Source organism: Urocampus carinirostris, chromosome 12 (assembly GCF_059441175.1).
Source record: "Urocampus carinirostris isolate Australia breed hairy pipefish chromosome 12, RoL_Ucar_1.0, whole genome shotgun sequence".
NCBI lineage: Eukaryota > Metazoa > Chordata > Actinopteri > Syngnathiformes > Syngnathidae > Urocampus > Urocampus carinirostris.
The window spans coordinates 30,722,674-30,740,284 of record NC_142360.1 but is presented as its reverse complement, the minus strand read 5'-3'; the positions used below and the strand labels follow the sequence as shown (position 1 = coordinate 30,740,284).

Here is a 17,611-nt window from a genome sequence, read left to right as displayed (position 1 = left end):
CATTCATTTAGGGTTTTTTTTGGGGTTTGAACAAATTTATTGACACTTTTAACAGCAAATAAACAATGTGAGGTTTGAACATTTTTTCTCTGCACTTTTAACAGCAATTAAGCATATTCACAATTTCGTTATATCATTTTCTAACAATATGAGGTTTGAACAATTTCTGTCGACATTATTAACAGCAACTAAACGTATTCACAATTTAATTATATCATATTCTAACAATATGAGGTTTTATCGACTCTTTTAACATCATTTAAATACATTCGCAATTTCATTATTTCATATTCTAACAATATGATTGTTTAGTTTGAACAAATTTATTGACACTAATAACAGCAAACAAACAATGTGAGGTTTGAACAACCCTTCTCGACAATCTTAACAGCAATCAAGCATATTCACAATTTCGTTATATAACATCTTTTTTAGTTTCAATAGATCCGTCCAGGCCAAAGTCGATTGTTTTTTGGTCTGAACAAATCCACCGACACCAACAGCAGCAAACAAACACGACAATCTCAACATCAAACAAGCATATTCACAATTTTGTTATCTCTGACAATATGACGTAACAATATGACGTTTTAACATTTTTTTCCTGACATTTTCAACATAAATTAAACCATTTCAGAGTTATTATCTTTTAACAGTAATTAACCAACGTGTAAAGGGCAATACTATTGTTTGACCATTTTTTATCGACACTTTTAACAGTTAACCAATGTGTAAAGGGCAAAAATTGTTCAAACCTCACATTCATTTAGAGAAAATCGAATGACACTACAAAACAGTAAACGCACAACAAAGTCCACTACGTGCATTCATAATAAGGGATGATTTCGAACACAGAGGGAGACTGGCGTTCTTTGCTTGCATCATTTCCATAGTAACGCTTTTACCTACGACGTGATAACGTTACAGACAAATGGGGTGACGTTGACGCACATGAATTTTAACTAAAATACTTTTATTTTCAGCCACCGGTGCATTTACGTGGTCCAAAAAATGAAAATAATTTCTCTCTAGACAAAAAAAGTAACAGTTTAGGAAAAAAGTGTCCTTTCCTACGTTGACGTAATGACGTAACATCAATGGGCGGGGCATCCGCTTAACAACAGGAAGTTTTCTTCATTCAACTCGTCTTTTTTTGATATATTTACGTTCTTTTAAAGTTATGTATTCAAGATAACCAGATATTTAAAATGTATACATGTATTTTTCATGCGTTTGAAAAGCCAGCTACAGAAAAAGTGTTCAGTGTGACGTCGCAACTCTTTTAAACGTGTGTGGCGCCATAGAGCTTGGTTAGCTGGTTGTTGCTAAAGACGGTCCATGTCTGAGACTTGAATGAATCCACCGACCGATCAAGACGGACTACAACTTTAGAAACCATTAACGAACTACTATGGAGGCGTGTTTAGGATCGTTGATGAATTCAGACCTCAGGTTAGAGTCTTATTACCACTTTCCCATACCTGTCAAGCTCCAGGGCTCCATGCCCTTACAAACTGTCGTATTTTCCCTTACAAAATAATTTTACACCATTTTTTTCAAACCTGTTTATTTATGTGTTTCGTTATATCATATATATTGTTAATTAATATTTTGTTGTGAAATCCTGAGTGTCTCGACATGAATGAGGTTTATTATAAAAAAAGTTCAAATATTAAGTAGCTTGGACGCTCACTGTAGAAGGAAAAATACATGCAAATATAATTAAGTAGAATAATACATTTTCTTATTCAAATTATGAATTCATTTTCTCCATTAAATTATTGTTGGTAATATACTGAGTAAAGGGATAACCACAAACCTGTCTTTTTTTTTTCATTTTCTCAGTTTATACTTCCTTTTTTTCGTAACTTCTTTATACAACATCATAATTCGTGATATAATGCATCAAAGTGGGTGAGCCGTTTGAGAGCCGGCTCTCTTTAATGAGTTGAGCCGGAAAAAAAAAACGTTTTCTAAGAGACGGACTTCCTTTCACTACATCAAACCGCTCGCTTTGTTTGCAACGAAAAAAAATGATATGGAGATAGAGGCTACCGGAGCGAACTCGTTTGACTTGATTGATTTGCCGTTTCGTGATAGTTGGTGTATACCGGATGGTACCCATAATTGAACAATTTGCTTCTGTACTGATTTTCTCGTAAGTTGTACATGTCTTGAAATGCATATTAAATGGCAAAACTGTACAGGTTGACAGGTATGGTTTCTGTTCTTTTACTCATGCGTTGCCTCGATTCTCCAGCTCCGTGCTTTCGTCGTGCGAGCCGGAGCTCCAGGAGCTGATGCGACAGATCGACATCATGATGAGCCGGGAAAGGAGCGAGTGGGAAGTACAGGTTCGCAACCTCAAGCTGCAGCTAAGGGGTGGCCAGGATGAAGTAGCAACCTTAAAGCTCATCATCCAGCGCAAAGACTTGGAGGTGAGATAGTAGTAAAGTACTTAGAAGTGACTGTCTTGACTTGTTGCCAAAACCCTGACTTGTGTCTTTGATGCCCCCATACTAGATCGGAGTTCTTCGCAAGCAGGTGGAGGACCTCCAAGCTGGACCAAAGGACCTGGCTGTCAAATATGAGAAGGAACTGGCAAAAGTCAGTGAGGAGGTAAGGCTCTGGTTGCTGTCAAAAAGAGATATGGCAGTACAGTAGCCCCTCGGGATACAACAATAATTGGTTCTGAGGTTAATACGTAAAGTGAAATTGCTGCCACTATTTACCATTGATGTGACCTGAGCTGTTCTAGTGGAGTAGCAGGTGGCAACAGCAGATGAAAAAAAAACCCAACCGATATTAAAACTTCCACTTCCGTGGACTTAGATATCCTTGGTTTAATTGTCTCTTCATTTGTTACCGTAGCCTCCCCGTGCGGAATTTGATGTTCTCAACTTGGCATGTTCCAAAGACATGCATGTCAGGTTAATTGGCCTGTTCAATTTGTGCATAGGTGTGAATGAGCGAGTGAGCTGTTTGTCTCTGTGTGCCCTACGACTGGCTGGCAACAAGTTCATGGTGTTCTGTGACCACTGCCCGAAGAGAGTTGGGATAGGCCCCAGCACCCCTGCGACCCTAGTGAGGATAAGCCGTGCAAAAAGTGGATGAATGATTGCCGTTACGCCCATGAAACTGAGCAAGGGTAGACATTTGTGATCCTTGATAATAATAAGTATTTATTTTCCAGTCGTGAAGTGGGGAAAACACCGAAAAGAGTTGTCGAAAAAATATCTCAATAAAAAAAGTGAAAGCATCATAAGGTTGTAATGCTGTATCCTTGTGGTCTACTGGAAATTGTAAAAACACCAATCCTTGTAGCAGCATCTTCCATTCTGATTACCGTAAATTCCGGACTATAGAGCGCACCTGATTATAAGCCGCACCCACCACATTTTAAGAGGAAAACCGATTTTGTACATACACAAGCCGCACCTGTATATAAGCCGCATGCGCCCACATTTAAACATGAAACACAAACACAAAATTAACCCAAACCCAACTTTAAGTCCCGCGATTGAAACTATCCTTCATTAAAGTCCACAGTCCAAAAATCACAGCCGGAAAAATAGACGGAAAATAATACCGGTACTTAAGGTTTGATGCAGACCTGCAGAGTCCTGGTCCCAATGAAAGTAATCCAAGGAAAAAAGTGTATATTTCCAAAGGTGAGGGTGGGAAAAATATATCAGATGAACACATTTACTCACGCAACTCCTTTTTCTTTAACCAATTTTTTACCCCCTCTTCTTTCCTTGTCTGTCCCTCACCTTTAGCGGCCCCCACTTAAACTCGGCACCCCGCGTTTGTTACGCCCCTCATTTTTCGTTCACCCATGTGAAACATATCAGAATAAGTGTCTAAAATAAATACAAATAAATACATTACAAAAATATACAGTTGCAAATACATATTATACATACGTTACACATATTTACAAAAAAAGACGGTACACCGAGAGAGTTTTCAAAGCTTTAATAATAATAATATAGTTTTGACAGGGCAGTTAATGGTAGCAACACTCGAGCGCCGCTAGCGGCCGTTAGAAAAATTACATAAATTGGCCGCATCACTGAATAAGCCGCAGGGTTGAAAGTTAGGGGGAAAAGTAGCGGCTTATAGTCCAGCATTTACGGTAACTACAAAAAAAACAATGATTACCTATATTCCATGTTGGTAATGACTGTATTTTCTGTACAGCCCTTTGAGACTTCTTGTGATTAAGGGCTGTACAAATAAACATGACTTGACTGTCTGACGATCTAGTTTTCTGATCGTGTGATGTTTTTTATAAAACAGCAGAACGTTTTCATCAGTATCTTACCTCACTGACTTTGGTGCAATTTGTTTTCCTCAGTTGGACAAGTTAAAAAGGAGTTATCACAAGCTTGAGCGCAAACATGCAAAGAAGGCCATCACTAAGGATTCAAAATCCAAAGAGGACGACACACCTGAAGTCAGCATGTTAAAGGATAAGCTTGAGGTACTTTATAAATTGCTTTGTTGGACATGTCACAAACCGCATCGCATAGTAAACAAAATCTGTAATTTAATTTGATCAAAACTGACTTATTGCTGTTATAGCTTTTCATTTGTACCTCTTAGTTTGATTTTGTGACATGACAGAAAAAAGAGGTAGCTTGGGAGTGAGGTCAAACGTCAGTCATTTAATTTTTCAATCGTTTTTTTTTTAATCCCCAAAATAGTCGTGGCATCACGTCTATCATTGAGTGTCACCCCTAAAAATGAAAAGGTGCCTCAACCTCAGAAAGCAAATTAACTTAAACATAGCAATTTGTTTTTACATAATTAACTAGACTGTAACAAATTGTTCATCCTTTAGGTTTCAGATCAAGGGGTTGGTGTAACGGTTGTCTGTACAGCCCTTTGAACTTTTTGTTGTTAAGGGCGATACAAATAAACATGACTTCACTTTATTTTTTTTATGAACTGTTCTGCTCATTGAGTTGTTTGAAATGACCAAACTTTTCTGAAATGTTATTTAATATCACATGTTCCTTGCTTCTTTGGGTATTAGTGCTGCAATAAGTAATCGATTAAATCGATTATAAGCATTGGCAAAGTTAATCAATTTGTTGTATCGAGTTATTTATATGAGCCACCAAGTACCATAAATCAATGAAAAACCAGAAAGCACACAATGCCGTTGTGACGCTGGGATTTGCTGTACTGCTGTAGTCCCGCAGGGGGCACCAAGAATGTTTTTATAAAAAAAAAGTTATTTTACATTTTTGAAAATCCTAAATATTGAACATTTTATCATTTACAAATAAATCTGGCATAAAGGTTTCAACTTTAAGTTAACGGTTTTCAAGGGGACTGACATTGCTGCAGAACTACTGAGAGGGAAATCAGAAAATAAGAAAATAAAGTAAAAAGAAAAATAACAATAATGACATGTCTACCGTTACATGTCTACCTAGCTTTGATTTTCATTGACACTTTGTGTAATGACAATAAAGACGGTTTATTCTATTCTACCCAAGTGGCAAATTCTTGAGCCCATATCATTTTCAAATTGGCAATGTTTATCGTATTCCAAAGTTTAACCCCCCAAAAAACAAATTTGTTGACAATTTTGAAAAGTTCACATTGTTGATATATTTTTTGTAGCTATTATTTTTTTTTTTTACAATCAATTGAAATGTATTGTTATTTATTTTTTGTTTTGCACAAGTCCAAATGTGGGCAGCACGGCGGCGCAGTGGTTAGCGCGTGTGCGGCACAGTTCTGAGGTCATGAGATCGAACCTTCCTGTGTGGAGTTTGCATGTTCTCCGCGTGCTTGCGTGGGTTTCCTCCGGGCACTCCGGTTTCCTCCCACAATCCAAAAACGTGCATGTCAGGTTAATTGGCTGGTCCAAATTGTCCCTAATCCCCAGTGAATGAGCGAGTGAGTTGTATGTCCCTGTGTGCCCTGCGACTGGCCGGCAACCGGTTCAAGGTGTCCCCTGCCCACTGCCCGAAGATAGCTGGGATGGGCTCCAGCACCCCCGTGACCCTACTAAGAATAAGCGGTGCAGATAATGGATGGATAAGTCCAAATGTAATATGATCTTTGGATAAGGTGTTGGAAAAGAGTATCTTACATATTTGCAGGTGTTTAGCATACAATACTAATGTGTTTTTGTTTACACTTGTATTTCCTCATTGTTTTACATAACAGACTATTCTGTGCACTGGTTTTCTATCCGTCCAAAACTTAATATTTAAATAAAGAGGAGGAAACTCAAAATGTCTTTAAGAAATCCGATCGATCGAAAAAAATAATCGATTCATCGATTATAAACTTAATCGTTAATTGCAGCCCTAATTGGTATGTCCTTTGCTCTCACATGCTGGTAATCTCTACATCCCGGGCTCTAGGAGTACAATCAGAAATGGCTGGTCTACCAGAAACGGTTAGCTGAGTCCGAGGCCGTCAAGCAGAATCTTAATGATGAGCTTGCCCACGTCAAAGTAAACACATTTTACAAAATAATTATAATTACAACACCTAATGGATTTCTTGTGTCCAGGCAAATAAACAGCACGCTGACTGCTGCACAGACATCCAACAAATGCGCATTCAGCTAGAAAAAGCTCACCGCGAGTTGCACGAGCAGGATGTGGAACTGGAACGCTTCCGAGCCTTGGAGCGCAACAAGCTGGAGCAGGACCGCAAGGAACAGCAGGTAGTAGGGGTGTCATTGGTTTAAAAAAAGTATTGGGACAACAACTGTAGTCGAGTGGTGATTTATAGGAGAAGAAGGACGAGATTAAACAGCTTCGCAATGAAGTCCACAAACTTGAGCTCATGCTGCAGGAGAAAGAGCAAGCAGTGCGGTACGTAATCCGCTGCTCGTTTGTGTGAACATAAGAGAGTGCATAGTTTGGTTTATATCAATTATTATGTCTGAATGGATGTTGTTGTCACCAAACAATTGTGAAGTAATTTGTATAAATAGGGCTGCAACTTACGATTGTTTTAATAATCAATGAATCAGTCGATTATTCTTACGAGTAATTGATGAATCAGATTTTTTTTTTAAATAAAGTAATCTCATCCAATATTCAAATATTGAAGATTTAGACGGATAAAAAAAATAGTGCACAACAGAACAGAGTATTCTATTAAAAAACAAGTGTTTGACAAAAAACAATAAAAAATACATTCAAATGTAAATGCTCTACACCTGCAAATGTGTGAAATGTTTATATCTTACTATCTTATCCAAAGATCATAACTAAATGTAATCATTTAGACTTATCACACAAAACAAAAACAAAGTACAATCAAAGACATTTCAATGTGTAGCAAAAATATGGAGAATTTAAACCTCATTGTAAGAAGACTGCTTTAGCAAAAATTTTTTTGCTGTTAAATCTTTGAATATGATCAACATTCCTAATGTGCAAATAATATACAATATGCTTAGAAGGGCTGTCCCTTGTAAAGAGATAAGCATGTCATCATTATTAATTTTATTTTTACTTTATCTCATATCATCTCATTAGCTGCACCGCTTATCCTCAGTAGGGTCGCGGGGTGCTGGAGCCCATCCCAGCAATCATCGGGCAGTGGGCAGGGGACACCCTGAACTGGTTGCCAGCCAATCGCAGGGCGCACCGGGACAGACAACTCACTCGCTCAGTCACACCTAGGGACAATTTGGACCGACCAATTCACCTGAAATGCATGTCTTTGGAATGTGGGAGGAAACCGAAGAAAACCCACGCAAGCACGGGGAGAACATACAAACTCCGCACAGTAAGGCCGGGAGCTGGATTTGAACCCACGCAGGAGGTTCCCACGACCTCAGAACTGTGCTGCACATGCGCTAACCACTGCGTCACCGTGCTGCCCTATTTTATTTATCCCTCGTTAACTTTGTACTTTTTGACTGTTTCTCGACAACTTTGTAATGATGGAATGTTTAATAAAATATATTTTTAAAAGATACTTGTTTAAAAACTGTCTCAAGGCGCCTTCTGCCGGATTAAAGTGGTACTACAACTTCACAACACACTTGCATTGATTAACGTGCCGAGTGGCTCATAAATTGCGCAAGACGACAAATCAATGAGGTAATCAGTTTCCGACGCTTTTAAAAATCGAGTTTAATCGATTTTATCAATTCGTTGTTGCAGCCCTAGTTTAAAGTAAGTAATTATATGGATGCGTGTATTAATGTGATTTTTTTTTTTGTTCTGAATTAATCAGCATGATCTAATCTGTGTGGCTTGATAATTGTGTATACGTTCTAATTTCAGTTCATTGGAGGAGCATGCGACCTCTCATGAATTTGCCAGTTTGGAGAAGGTCTGTGAAGATTTAGAAAGGACGTCTGCGGAGCTTGAGTGCTCCCGCTTGTGTGAGGCACACCTTAACGCGCAAGTGACACAGCTAAAAAAAAAGTAAGTGCTCACCACTTTAATCTTGTTGGCTGGTTATTGTGTTTTGTATGTGTTCGTGTTGTGTGTGCTCAGACTGGAAGAGATGAGCGTTCGGCCTGCAAAGGTGCAACAAGAAGCCAGGGTGCTAAATGAAGCCTATGATAACTCAGAAGCAGGAGTGACTCAGGTTCGACATCAGTTTTTTTCCTCACACTGAAGAGACCTGCAAACAAATATAGCAAGTGACATCAACTATCCATCCATCCATTACCTGCACTGCTTATGCTCAGTAGGGTTGCGGGGGTGCTGGAGCCCATCCCAGCCATTTTTGGGCAGGGGGCAGGGGACACACTGAAATGGTTGCCAGTCAGTCACAGGGCACAAAAAAACATTCACTCACACATAGGGACAATTAGAACGGGCCAATTAACCTGACATGCATGTTTTAGGAATGCGAGGAAACCCACGCAGGCACAGGAAGAACATGCACACTCCACACAGGGATGCTGCGGTAGCTGGACTTGAACCCGGAACTTTTGCACCATGGGGCTGCACGCTAACCACTCAGCCGCCGTGCCGCCCACATTATTGACTAGGAAGTCCATATTCTTGAATCAACATCCCCATACATACTAAGATGTAACTAATTACCCCACACTGTTAGAAATACATTAAAGTACTTCCAATGTTGCCTGAATGTACACATTTTAGATATACACACTTTAATTGTACCCATCTGGGAGCTCAGTGTATCTAAAGAGTGATCATTTCTCATAGCATCATTGGTCCCTCATTTAATTATATATTTTTGGGGCGTGCATGTGCTGACTCAAGTAGTCAGGAAAAGAGCAGAGGTGAGAGACATATGTACCGTTGTGATACAGTACAAACTCCATCTAAAAGAGGCACGAAAACAAAACAATGCCCCCAATAATAAATACTTAAATACATGAGTAAATGTATAAATAATTAATATAAAAATGCCTCAAAAATAATTGGTGGGACTGATGTGGTGGTCCATGTTCCTTCATCAGAGGCAAATCACACAATTATTTTAATATCCCGGTGTATCATTTTGGGGGGGAAAATGTTTTTTTGAATGCACATTTACATTCAATGGATGTTCGAGATTATTTTTGTCAGACCAATAGCAGCACAGTACTCTCTTTTCAAAATGCTGTTGATATTGATACCAGATGCTGATGCCAAAAACTGATATTATTCAAGAAACCCATAAATCTTCTTTAAAAATGCTTGATACAAACTATTATTCCTGATACTGTATCTATTTTCTAATTGTAAAACGGCCGCTAGAGGGCAGTCGACATTTACATTGGCAATCCTTGAGAATACCGATCCCTTAAAATCTCAACAAAAATACCTTGTATTGGTACTTACCAATTATTAGAGCTTTCACTATACATCCTTTTCACATTATTTATCATTGCCTGTTTAATGTAACCAAATAACTTGTTTTTATATAGCACTTATGCAGGGTTGGGTAGGGTTACTTTAACTGGATTACTTTCAATTACTTTTGGATTACTCCAATACCAAATATGCTAATAAATGACAAATGAAACTAAATATGAATAAAATGACTACATTTTGTGCAGGCTTGGGGAGTAACGGAATACATGGAACGGCAAAAATGATGTTGGCAAGCTGTTATTTTCGTTTTGTTTCTGTCGCATTTTATGTTCGTTTTGCCGGAGATCAAAGAGATCAAAGCCAGGAGAGAGAGCTTACCACGTGTTGTGAGTCATAATTGTATTCATATATAGTTTCTTTTGTCAAAGTAATTGAAAGTAATCAAGTTAAAGTAACCCTACCCAACCCTGCACTTATCACATTTTCAATGGACCAATTTTCCAAAATGGATATTTTATAAATTTCATGTTCATATTTGACTGGCATGCCCAGCTCCAAGAGAAGCTGTCAAAGACGGAGCAGAGGCACAATGGAGAAGTGAATGCCATGATAAAGCAGGTGATTGTTACAGCCACTGCCCCCCTTTTTCTTCCTCTATGGTTATTATCACAAATTCCCTTTCTGTGGTGTTATGACGCACCAAAAAAAAAGAATAAGAAAAAGCAAATCAAGCTTGTGGAGTTTGTCCTGGAGATGCTGGCTGTGCTCAAGTCTCGCAAGGTCCTGTGTTCACGCAGGCCGGGGCGTCGCCCGCATCGCCGCCGAAGTCCTTCATGTTGGAACAGAACAAGACGCAGCTGAGAAGTGACCTCGCCTCTGGGTCACGCCTCCCCCGGTGGATGGGAGCCAACGGACTGCCAACACACGGACACGCCACGGGGGACCATTCCAAGACCCCTGTGCAAAGGTATGCCCATCACACCAAATATCCCAGATACTCTATCTTCTATCTGAACTCTATGAATTATTTTGTGAAAACAAGATATTTTAAAGCAGTGTAATGCTTCTGTCAGAGTTTTTTTTTTTTTTTTGTGGAAAACCCAGTTTGGCCCAACCTCAACCAGACCCTTGCTTCACCCACCCCAAGTGAAATGAGTTTAAGATGTACACTGTCATAAACCAACGTACCAACGTAAACAATTGTGTTCATTCAAAGTTACTATGGTTAACAAATCAAACACCTTTACATGAGTGTAGTATTAGCCTGGATTGGAGTAAAATACTAGTTTGGATTCCCTTTAAAATTATAAATAAAAATGATTAGTTGATTTTATTACTATTTAATAATCTACCAAAACTGACTCTGTGCATAAGATTCATTGTCATGTTTTTTTCAATTATTCATTTTTAAAATGTTATTATTCCTCATCTTAGGTAAGATTTTTTTCTCATTCTGGCCAATGAAAAACCTATTTATGGTGTTTGATAGAATGTTTTTTTTGTCAGAAAATTATCCAAAATATTTACTCATGCACATGCCATTAAAACAGAAATAGTTAATACGTTAATAAGGAAACTCTTCAAAACCGCTGATCCACTCAATCGTTTAAAAGGTAATAATGATTAATCACGTTTTTCCATACTAGAATAGCTCAACTTTACGATCGAATCACTTGATTATTTGATGGTTTCCTTCCTTTCCATCATTTGATTAATATTCTAAAGGGACAGTGTGTATCAATACAACCCCTTTTGTTAAAATGCTGTATACACATAAAAAATTATTGAGTTAAAAAAAATAAACAAAAGTACATGAACAATGATAAACGTGCATGTCAACGGGAAATAGGCATTTATTTTACAAAACATGATTCTCATCTAGGGGGAGCTGAAATTGTCCGCCATTTTGCTTCTACGGGTACTCAAAAAAACAAAATATCCTGCAAAAAGGCATGGCGAAAAACATGAAAAGAAGAATGGTGCGGTTTGTTCACACTGAGTCGCCGTAGTCTGTATTCTTCCTTGTACTTTTTTGCACTTGTCTGCGGCTGTTACGACACAATACAGTACAGAGATATCAAATAATACACTGTTGACAGATCCCTGGATTAAATAATACACCGTACCTTTAATTCCATAGTGTCATTAGCAGCTAATGCTAGAGACCATTAGTATTAGCACATTGCGCTTAGTTTACTTTGTGAGAATCGCTCTAAAATATTTTGATATTATTATATATTATTAGCTTGATTTAGAGGATTTTTTTTTTTTTTGGTTTGAACAAATTTATTGACACTAATATTAAAATAAAACAATCATGACAATCACAACAGCAATCAAGCACATTCATAATATTATGTTCCAATATGATGTTATTACCAGCAAACACATAGTGAGGATTTGAAAAACCCTTCTCGAAAATCCTATTAGCAATCAAACATATTCACAATTTCATTAAATGACATCTTTGTTAGTGTCAATAGATCACCAACAACAGAAAACAATTATGACCAACACAACAGCAATCATGCATATTCACAATATTATATTCCAATATGACGATTTTAACAACAAACACAATGTGAGGTTTGAACAACCTTTCTCGAAAAACTCAATAGCAATCAAGCATATTCACAATTTCATTATATAACATCTTTGTTAGTGTCGATAGATCCGTCCAGGCCAAAGTTGATTGTCCTCGGTCTGAAAAAATTGATTTAGAGGATACCACCTCTTGGAGCGTTGCAATAATTCTCTATGCTAAGGGCAAAATGTGTTCAACTCATCTCTACCCTCTTGCTTTCTCAGCAGTGATGTCAACAAGGATGCATCATACGACGGCAACATCCAACGTCTGTTCACTGAGCTGCGTTCGTCGGGGTCCAGGAAGCCCCCCAGTGACGGGAAAGCCTCCAGTGGGAAGTCTGCGTCAACCAAACCAGCTCCAGATGGTTGCGAACCCTTCTCACCCTTATCGCTGGTATGCCCAAGGATCTAAATATTTGGAGACAAAAAACGAAAACAAAACAATGCCCCCAATAATAAATACTTAAATACATGAGTAAATGTATAAATAATTAATATAAAAATGCCTCAAAAATAATTGGTGGGACTGATGTGGTGGTCCATGTTCCTTCGTACAAATCCTTAAATCCTTAAAAATGTTTTCAAAGTCTGGAAAATGCTTGTATTCTGGGTAAAGTGCTTGAAAACGCTTGGAATTGTTGCCCCTGCCATGTTTCTTGGCAGTTTGACTCTTTAAAGCACGCTATAAATGAAGACACTTTTTTAAAAAGTGTGAAAATGACGCTGACACGGGCGCTTTGGTGGCTTGTCATTATGACGTTGACATGTCAAGCATGACTTACTGGTTTCACCCAAGAGGACAGCTCTATTTAGGAAACCGTCTCTCTTAGCTCGCTGAGAAGCTCTTACGGCTCCCAAACGGCTCCTCAGATTTTTTGGTTTCTCTAATGATATATTATCAACTATGCACCAAATTCTTTAGTAATTGATAATTTTACGTTTTGCAGAAAATCCCTGAAAAGTACTTGAAATATAAATGATAATCCGAGATCTACAACAAAATATGTAAAATACAAAACTATTTTAGCTTTTTACACACTGAACATAAAGTTAAACAACAACACAAAATCCTTTAAAATACAAAATTATAAAATATCAATTAAAAACAACCGTTCAGTGCCATAAAAAAATTATAAAATGCATATCAAATAGCTATTCTTGATTCTACTTTAACAAATTTAGACACAGATGTTCTGAAAACCAAATATAAATTAATAAGTAAAACAAAAAGCAAAAGATCAGCAGTCTCTAAGATTGAAAGATTGAATGCACTATGCTTCGGAACAATTTGGCTTATATTTCTGCTTTTTATACATAAAGTACTTTCTTTCTTTTTTGTCTCCTGTATTGAACTTGATTATTAGCCAACACTTATAGAGCCCTTTTTATGTTTGTAAACAAGTGTGACATAGCCAAGCTGCGCGTACATTGTTGAAGCAGAACGGCAGAATTCATGTCAGTTTATAGCACAAAAGATCCTATATCATGGATAGAAACGGCTCAAAATCGCACAGTATGTGCTAGCAGTAAGATAGCGACTTTATTTTAATCATCAAAGTCAACAAGAATTTTCATTTCATTTATTTTTTTATCAACACTGATTTCTTCTTTAAAAATTGTCCTTGAAAGCGCTTGAAGTTGGCGGTGAAAAAGGTGTACGAACCCTGTAAATACATAAAAAAGCCTGTGCATCATCACTAGTGACTTCGAACACTTTTGATTTTTGTTCAGAATGTGTGGGCGTCCTCTCAGGTGGACGCCACAGTGTCTCAATACTTGGAGAAGGAGAAGCTTCACTCCAAGGAGCTCCTGCACAAGATGGACACGCACATCCTCAGCATGGGTGACAGCAACGCTGCCAGCATAGTTAAGCGTCTCACCGCCAAGACTTCGTGACAGTGGTCGAAAGACTACATTTCTTTTTAAACACTTTACACATTAAATGTCTCAAAAGTGACGAGCAATATTCCGCGTGTTTTTTTTTTGTTTTTGTTTTTTAATTGGAGAAAAAACGTTTTCTCCTTTGTTTTTCTCAATGAAGAACAAGGAAAAAAAACCTATAATTAAGATCATCTCATCTCATTAGCTGCACTGCTTATCCTCAGTAGGGTCGCGGGGGTGCTGGAGCCCATCCCAGCAATCATCGGGCAGTGGGCAGGGGACACCCTGAACTGGTTGCCAGCCAATCGCAGGGCACACAGGGACAGACAACTCACTCGCTCATTCACACCTAGGGACAATTTGGACCGGCCAATTCACCTGAAATGCATGTTTTTGGAATGTGGGAGGAAACCGGAGTGCCCGGGGGAAACCCACGCAAGCACAGGGAGAACATACAAACTCCCGGGAGCTGGATTTGAACCCAAGGCCTCAGAACTGTGCCGCGCACGCGCCAACCACTGCGCCGCCGTGCTGCCCTAATTAAGATCAAATATGTATACATATGATAATTTGCATAAAAATAAGAAAAATAGTTCAAATAAATGACATATAAAAAAGAAACAAATATTAAAAACAAAAGTGCACTTAACTATTTTTAAAATAATCATCTCTTGTCCACTTTTAGTCTAAATGCACATGAGTTTTAGAAATAAAGGGACTGTGTGTATTTATGTGTGTATGAAGAAAGGTTCCCGTGAGTCCTTGAAAAGTCTTAAAAGGCATTGAATTCATTGTTCTAAAAAAAAAAGACTTAATTGGCATAAAAATATCTCTTATCCAATATTCCAAAGTTTTAAAAAATGTAAACCCATTAATGAGGTTGATATTTGTTTGAATTAAATAGATTTAGTTACGTTTATCAATTGTCTTTTTCAATAATTCAATTAACTTTTGCGGCATCCGGGCATTTAAGGTTTTCCATGTCTAAAACTTTGGAGAGTGCTGTGTTTTTCAGATGGAAAGTTTTCACCTGGACCAAAATTTCATTTGAAAATTAAGAACATTTATTTGAAATTGTCTCTAAGTTATGTGGTGTGTTTTTGTTTTGTTGGTTTCAATTGTGTTTTTTGTTTGCTTGTTGGGTCAACCTGGTCTTGAATTAGATTTAAAAAGGCAATTCAAATAGTCTTGAACTTTCTTTTAGTTATAGCAATGGTTCCCAAACTTTGGCAGGCTGGTGCCCCCTTGGCTCCCCAGTCAAACCCTAGAATTCAATTCTTCAATCGATAGAAGTATCTACCCACCTATGAAATGCACTAGATCGCCCTTCAAGCTCATTAAAACAGTGGCTTGGAGAATTTTCAAAATAAAACATCACAAAATAACATTCCAATGATTTAATTTGACATGTCTTAATAACCAAACAAAGTCAAAATCTAACGAAAATAATATTTAAAAAAAAAAAAAAGGAAATAATAAACTCTTAAAAAAAACAAGAATATTTGTACAGTATAAAAGATGAAATGTATGCACTTAAAATAACCCACACCAAACAAAGTAAATAACAACAAAAATGATTTGTGCACACTCTAAAAAGGTAAACATCGCACTGTAATAATAATCCACATACTTTTAAAGCTGTAAACATGACATGTCTGCAATTAGTGTAGTATAAAATTTACCATGTTCATTAGTGCAAGAAATGTATTCAGGTATTAATTCAAACCCACAATTCCTGCTAATTAACAGTACTGCTACAACTATTTATTACTCGTATTACAACATTTCACTTATTAACTTGCATAAATAAAAAGTGTTACCTCTAATCGATAATGCAGTTTTGGGGTTTGACACCATTAGACATTTTTAGCTCGAGTCACAGCATTGGTTATTTCTTTGTGCTTTGTGAACTTTTTTCGTACGGCGTGAAGGGCGCAAATGCTGCTTTGATGGTGGTTTGTTTATCTCCCAGTCCATTTGTAGATGCACCTTCTTCGTCTTTTACTTGTAATCCTTTTTACATGCCGTGATCATTTTTTAAGTGCTGGTACAAATCACCCAGCGACTATGCAAAAGCAAATTCTGCGACGGGGTTTTTCTTCTGTTCCACGTCCGCCTCGTCGAAACCCAAATAGGTCCATCAAGTGATATACCGCCATTTTCCGGTGCAAGCTTCGTTTATTCTCGTTCGTTGACTCTGGGACTATGTTTACGGAGTCCACCATGGCATAGTGTGGCGCTTGCGAACTTTGAATCGCGTTTATTGGCTTGTGCTATTTATAAAACTTGCCTCTGATCGGTCGGCGCTTTTAAAACCCGAACAGTAACAATTGTGGTTGGCCAAAACTCCATCACTCACTACAAAACCTTGAAAACCGCAGTGCTTTGCGATTTCACAACCCGACTACGTCACATCGCGATGTCGATTCCATTTCATTTAATCGTGCAGCCCTAACCTGTTGTGTACTAACGTTCAATCTTCTGACTTCGGACTGCCGCATCCCCCCCACCACTCCCTTCTTCCTCCCCGCCCCCCCAGATCTTTCCACCGCCTACTTTGGGAACCACTGAGCTATAGGAACCCTTATGAAGAAGCCAAATGTCTGAAAAAATAGTGTAATACCACCACATATAACTAGATTGTGCCTACTTTTAGAGTATTTGACAAGGTTTGTACTGGTGCATGAAATCCTTGAAAATCCTTGAATTTTATTGTTGTGTTTTCAAGGTCAATAAAATATTTGAATTTTGGGTGAGGTGCTTAAAAATGCTTACAATTATTTCCAAAGCCATGTTTCCTGGCAGTCTGATTCGATGGACCTCTCTTTAAAATAATTAAAGCTTTTAAAAAGTGCGTAAAAATGATGCAGATGGTGGCACCAGTCCTTATCGAGTTTTCATGTGAGCACTCTGCTTCGGGGCAATCTATCATTAAAATGAATTAATATTTGGCTATTTTTTCTGCTTTTTGTACGTACAGAAATGTATTTGTCTTATTTATTAAACTCCATTATTACTCAACACCTAAAGAGCCTTTTCCCTGTTTGCAAACAAATGTGACGTATTGAAGCTGCGCGTGCATTATTGAAGTGGATTGGCAGAATTTATGTCAGTTTATAGCAGTACATTAACACAAACAGATCGTAGATAAATGATATCAGCGCTGGATTTGTTTCTTAGAAGGTTTTGGAACAATCAAAAAATGGCCTTGAAAGTGCTTGAAAAATGCTTGAATTTTGACATGAAGGTGTACGAACTCTATTTTTACCGTAAAATCCAGACTATAGAGTGCACCTGATTATAAGCCACACCCACCACTTTTTAAGTGATTTGCCACTTCTGCATGAGCCGCGTGCACATGCATTAAAACTTGT

The 17,611-nt window shown here is 37.9% G+C and overlaps 1 protein-coding gene across 5 annotated transcripts; it reads left to right on the top strand.

Moving 5' to 3' along the window:
* The first annotated feature begins 946 nt into the window (after positions 1-946).
* On the top strand, positions 947-17,258 carry cep63 (centrosomal protein 63). 5 transcript variants are annotated; one of them, XM_088349794.1, is made up of 13 exons: positions 947-1,452; positions 2,261-2,438; positions 2,524-2,619; positions 4,361-4,486; positions 6,390-6,482; positions 6,542-6,697; positions 6,766-6,848; positions 8,277-8,420; positions 8,493-8,586; positions 10,323-10,388; positions 10,568-10,737; positions 12,579-12,750; positions 14,088-17,258. In XM_088349794.1, the coding sequence occupies exons 1-13, from the start codon at positions 1,412-1,414 to the stop codon at positions 14,250-14,252; spliced, it is 1,584 nt and encodes a 527-aa protein (XP_088205920.1). In that variant the 5' UTR covers positions 947-1,411; the 3' UTR covers positions 14,253-17,258. The 5 variants fall into 5 exon arrangements, with proteins under 5 accessions (XP_088205920.1, XP_088205919.1, XP_088205917.1 ...); XM_088349791.1 differs by lacking the exon at positions 10,323-10,388 and having other exon boundaries at positions 950-1,452; positions 6,769-6,848; XM_088349790.1 differs by lacking the exon at positions 10,323-10,388 and having other exon boundaries at positions 950-1,452; positions 12,582-12,750.
* The last annotated feature ends 353 nt before the right edge of the window (positions 17,259-17,611 follow it).

Excerpts from the sequence above, each read along its gene's own strand:
- cep63 (XM_088349794.1), top strand. The coding sequence starts at position 1,412 with ATGGAGGCGTGTTTAGGATCGTTGATGAATTCAGACCTCAG. Across the intron at positions 6,483-6,541 it reads ATGAGCTTGCCCACGTCAAA|GCAAATAAACAGCACGCTGA; the intron begins GTAAACACATTT and ends TCTTGTGTCCAG. Across the intron at positions 8,587-10,322 it reads CAGAAGCAGGAGTGACTCAG|CTCCAAGAGAAGCTGTCAAA; the intron begins GTTCGACATCAG and ends TGGCATGCCCAG.